The sequence below is a fragment of the Aptenodytes forsteri genome, unplaced genomic scaffold, assembly GCF_000699145.1.
Source record: "Aptenodytes forsteri isolate BGI_AS27 unplaced genomic scaffold, ASM69914v1 Scaffold203, whole genome shotgun sequence".
In the NCBI taxonomy this organism is placed as follows: Eukaryota; Metazoa; Chordata; class Aves; order Sphenisciformes; family Spheniscidae; genus Aptenodytes; species Aptenodytes forsteri.
Genome location: NW_008794160.1, coordinates 368,516 through 373,708, shown reverse-complemented (window position 1 = coordinate 373,708; position 5,193 = coordinate 368,516). Strand labels below are relative to the sequence as shown.

The window sequence follows — 5,193 nt, the reverse complement described above, 5'->3', positions numbered from 1 at the left end:
TCCTCCTCTGCCCCTGTCCTGCCCCTCAGCACTGCTGTGTCCTCCCTGTCCCTGCCTCCGCCCCACTCCCTGTTTTTCTCCGCCCCGTCCCCCTCCCCCTTTCTCAGTCCCCCTGCCCCTCCCCCTGTCCCCTTTCCCCCTCTCTCTACTTTCCTCTGTCCTGCTTCACCTCCCACCCGACTCCTGCACTTGCCATGGGGCCTTGTGGAGAAGTCCCCACCAGAGCAGCTACACCCCGAAGGGCTGGTGGTCCCCCTGGAGAAGAGGCCGGGGGAGGACCTTGCTGCGACGTTAAACCCCGTGGCCTGGTGCCAAGGGACACCATACGGACGCGGAGGTAGAGGTACCCTGAAGGTGCTAAAACCCCACGCTTCCTTATGTGGTAGGAAGCACCGTAGCTGCAGCCACCCGAACTGGTGGAGGAGGACCTTGGCAAGAAGCTGTGGACGTGTAGCCATGACCCCACCTGAGCTGACCTTGGCGGCCCCGTGCCGCCGCTCCTGTCCTGAGCAACCACCACAACAGGTGGGGCCCGAGTCATGGCCTAGATGGCCACGGCAGATGTTTTGTGGACAATTTACTGATGTTTTATGAAAATTTTATGGATGTTTGAAGGACAATTTGTGTAGATTAAGGGACTGATACCTGCGTAGCTATCACAGGATAGGAAGGAGGCGGTGGCTGGTGATGAAGGGCATGGGGTTGGACCTGAGCACACCACTGCGGTGGGATATGGGATGGAGGTTGTCCCGGTTTTGGCTGGGCTGGAGTTTGGTTGGTTGTCGCAGCAGCCCGGTGCGGGGCGTGCTTGCAACTGGTGGCTGCAGCAGGTCTCTGCCACCCTTCTCCACATCTCTGTCTTCCTCCCTGCCTGTCCCTGCCTCCGTCTCCCTCTCTGCCTGCCCACCTACCTGTCCGGTTCCCCAAAGCTTTGTCCTCCTCGACCAACTCTGCCCTGTACTCTGCTGCCTTTTAAATTTTTTCTCAGTCTCTCTCTATCCGGCTCCTGCTCCCTGTTTTTTTAATTCTTGCCTGTGTTTCTTGTATCTCATTGCTTTTTAAATATTCTGTGTTTCCTTCTGTCCATCTCCCTGTCCTTTTTAATTCTTTCCTAGGTTTCATGCACCACGTTGAGTTGGAAAATCTTTTTTGACATCTCCCTCTATCCAGCTCCCTGTCCCTATTTTTTAATTCTTGCCTATGTTTCTTGTACCCTGTCGCTTTTAAAATTTTATTTCTACGTCTCCCTCTGTCCATCTCCCTGTCCCTATTTTTCACGTTTTTCCTGTGTTTCTTGTACCACGCCACATCTTAAATTTTAATTCTACGTCTGCATCTGGCTCCCTGGCCCTATTTTTGATTTTTTTCTTGTGTTTCTTGCGCCTCGTCACATTTTAAATTTTTGTTCTACTTCTCTATGTGGCTCCCTGTCCCCATTTCTGAGGGACTGAAATTATGGTTTTCAAGGGTCAGAGGTCATGTATCAAGGGTCAAAGGTCACAAGTAAGCATTCAAGCGGTGAATAACACATTTCAAGGGTCGAATATCAAAGGTAAAGGGTTGACGGTCAAAGGCCGTAGACCAAAGGTCACAGGTCACAGGTATGTGATCAAGCAGCGAATGATGTGCTTAAGGGTGAAAAGTCAAGGGTCAAAGGTCATGAGGAAATGATCAAGCATCAGATGTGTTTCAAGGGTAGAAAATCAAGGCTCAGAGATCAATGGTCATATGTCAAGGATCAAAGGTTACAAGCAAATGATCAAGTGTCGAATGACATTTTCCAAGGGTTGAAGGTGAAGGGCTAAAGGGCAAAGGTCATAGGTCAAGGGTCACAAGCAAGCAACCAAGTGATGAATGATGTCTTTCAAGGGCCAAAGGTCAAGAGTAAATAATCGCGCAGCAAATGACACATTTCAAGGGTTGGGAAAATCAAGGGTCAAAGGTCATCGGTCAAGGGTCAAAGCTCATGAGTAAGCACTGCGTCTCAGAGCCAACTCACTGCCGGGATCTCTCACGTGCATGAACGAACAAACGTGTAACTGTCCCTCCGCGCCCCTGGACGTGTCTGCAGGCCCTGGGCATAGGGTGGGTGGCTGGGGCTGGGTCCAGGGGACGGGGTGATGTGCTGTGAGGCTGGGGTGACGGACCAGTCAGCTCCAGCTGTGGGCTGGGGCCAGGGCAGCCCAGCTGGGACCGGTGAGGAGGTGCAGAGCCTGGATAAGGCCCTGGGGCACTCTGGAGGGTAACTAGGGCCCTGCACGGGCCCCTGCAGAGCCTGGGTAAGGCCCAGGGTGCTCTGGAGGGCAATTAGGGCACCGCATGGGTCCACGCGGAACCTGGCCAAGGCACCCTGGCACTCTGGAGCGTAATCGGAGCCCTTCACAGGCCCCCGCAGAGCCCAGTTACAGTCCTGGGGCACTCTGGGGGGTAATTAGGGCCCTGCACAGGGCCCTGCAGAGCCCAGCAAAGGCCCCTGGGGCTTTCCGGAGGGCAGCTCTGCCATGTCAGAGCACCACTGCTGTTGGCAGTGATGGGGACCCTCCTGTCAGAGCTGGTTGCTATGCATGTCCTCACCGTGGAGAGCAGAGAGAAGCGAAACAGCAAGTGGCATTGCCCAAGGGACTGTCCGCACACGCATCAGTCACGCGCTGGGAAAAGATGTTTGCTCTTTTTGGCTAGGATAGAGTTAATTTTCCTCATATTAGATTGTATGGGACTATGCTTTGGATTTGTGCTGGAAACAGTGTTGATAACACAGGGATGTTTTCGTTGCTGCTGAGCAGTGCTGACACACAGTCAAGGCCTTTTCTGCCTCTCACCCCACCCCACCAGTGAGCAGGCTGGGGGGGCACAAGGAGTTGGGAGGGGACACAGCCGGGACAGCTGACCCCAGCTGACCCAAGGGATATCCCACACCATATGGCGTCATGCTCAGCATATAAAGCTGGGGAAGAAGGAGGAAGGGGGGACATTTGGGGTGATGGCGTTTGTCTTCCCAAGTCACCGTTAGGCGTGATGGAGCCCTGCTTTCCTGGGGATGGCTGAACACCTGCCGGCCGATGGGAAGGAGTGAATGAATTCCTTATTCTTCTTTGCTTGTGCATCCGGCTTTTGCTTTACGTATTAAACTGTCTATCTCAACCCAGGAGTTTTCTCACTTTTACACTTCCGATTCTCTCCCCCGTCCAGATACTGGAGTCGGTCAGCTGGCGCACAGCACCGAGAGCGCCCATTAGCACTACAGAAAAGGCTCTCTATGCAGTTGAGGCCCTCCCAGAGGCCTGGAATGCCCATCAGTCCTCTGGAAGTTGCACTCTACATAATAGCAGTCCTCCAAAACTACAGAAAATTGTCCACAATTAACTGCAAAAATAACAAAAAAATAAAGCAACCACTGTGGAAATGTCTCCTCCACAACAAAGAGTTGACGTAACTCAAACATATGTTGTACAATAATCACTGGAGGAGGCTTGGAACTCCCAGAAGGAAAAAGAACAGCTACCAGAAGTCAGTCATACCAGACAAGAACTAACACATAAAACACCAGAATTAAAATACAAAACAAGAACAACACACCCAGAAGAAACATCAAACACACATCCTACACCCCTATCCTAACCCCAAGACAGACAAGAGGAAAGACAACACCCTGAAATCAAAAACTATGAAACATACAAGGTAAGGCAAAACCAACTCAGCCCCACCAGTCCAAAACCCTACCCCCCCAAAACTAACACTCTTTAACCTTATCCCACTTAAACTTTAGCACTCAATAACCCCAACACCACCATAACCCTATGTAGCCATCTTGGATGCAAGTTAAGAGGTTTACCACACCCACACCTGTGAAAATATCATGGCCATGAGGTTCTAAAGATTCCACAACACAGAAACACAGAGGTCTAGGTTCTAAGAATTTATTGCAAATTACGTGGCCAAAGCCCACAAGAGGCCCTGCTGCATTCCAAAGTTTCTGACCGCTTTTGCCGGGCTTTGCCAAGGCCCGCAAGGGGCTCCGCTGCCTTCCAGAGGCTCTGACGGCTTTTGCCAGGCTTCACTGAAGCCTCTGTTGGGCTCTGCTGCCTTCCAGAGTGTCTGACAGCTTTTGCCAAGCTTTGCCAATGTCCAGACGGGGCTCTGCTTCATTCCAGAGCATTTGACAGCTTTAGCTGGACTTTGCTGAAGACCACAAGTGGCCCTGCTGCCTTTCAGAGGCTCTGATGGCTTTTGCCAGGCTTTACCGAGGCCTGTGTAGGTTATTGCTTCATTGCAGAATGTCTGATGGCTTGAGGTGGATTTTGCCAAGGCCCACAAGAGGCCCTGCTTCATTCCAGAGTCTCTGATGGCTTTTGCCAAACTTTGCTGAGGCCCATCTGGAGCTCTGCTGCCTTCCAGAGTGTCTGATGCTTTTGCTGGGCTTTGCCGAGGCCTGTGTGGGGCTCTGCTGACCTTCAGAGTGCCCCAGGGCTTTTGCCGGGATTTGCCAATGTCTGGATAGGGCTCTGCTTCATTCTGGAGCATGTGACGGCTTTAGCTGGGCTTTGCCGAAGCCTGTGTGGGGCTCTGCTGCATTCCAGAGTGTCAGACAGCTTCTCCTGGGCTTTACCAAAGCCTGCAAAGGACCCTGCATCTCTCCAGAATGTCCCAGGGCTTTTGCTGGGCTTTGCCGATGTCTGGACAGGGCTCTGCTGCCTTCCAGAGCATCTGATGGCTTTAGCTGGGCTTCGCTGAGGACCGCAAGGGGCCCTGCTGCCTTCCAGAGTCACTGACGGCTTTTGTGGGGCTTTGCTGAGGCCCATGTGGGGCCCTGCTGCCTTATCAATCTCCCTATCCTTATTTCTTAGTTCTTTCCTATCATGTACCCTGTCGCTTTTTAAATTTTCTTTCAATGTCTCCATTTAGTTCACTGGTTTTTTTGTATGTCTAATTGTATCTAATTTGCTGTCCCTATTTTTAATTCTTTCTTGTCTGTCTTTTACCCTGTCACTTATTAAATTTTCTTTCTGTGTCAACTTGTATTGGGTTTATGTGGCATGGTTTCGGTAGCGGTGGGGCTGCAAGGGTGGCTTCTGTGAGAAGACGCCTGTCCTGGTTTCGGCAGGGACAGAGTTAATTTCCTTCCTAGTAGCTGGTACAGTGCTGCGTTTTGGGTTTAGGGTGAGAACAAAGTTGAAAGCACACCGATGTTTTAGT

The 5,193-nt window shown here is 51.7% G+C and overlaps 1 protein-coding gene across 1 annotated transcript in view; it reads left to right on the top strand.

Annotated features, from left to right (window-relative positions):
• Window positions 1–2,120: 2,120 nt before the first annotated feature.
• The window catches only part of LOC103900094 (endoplasmic reticulum aminopeptidase 1), a 20,012-nt gene continuing 16,939 nt past the window's right edge, over window positions 2,121–5,193 (top strand). Inside the window, exon 1 of the mRNA XM_009280688.1 lies at window positions 2,121–2,242. Coding sequence (XP_009278963.1) covers window positions 2,121–2,242 — 122 coding nt within the window. The remainder of the gene's footprint in view (window positions 2,243–5,193) is intronic.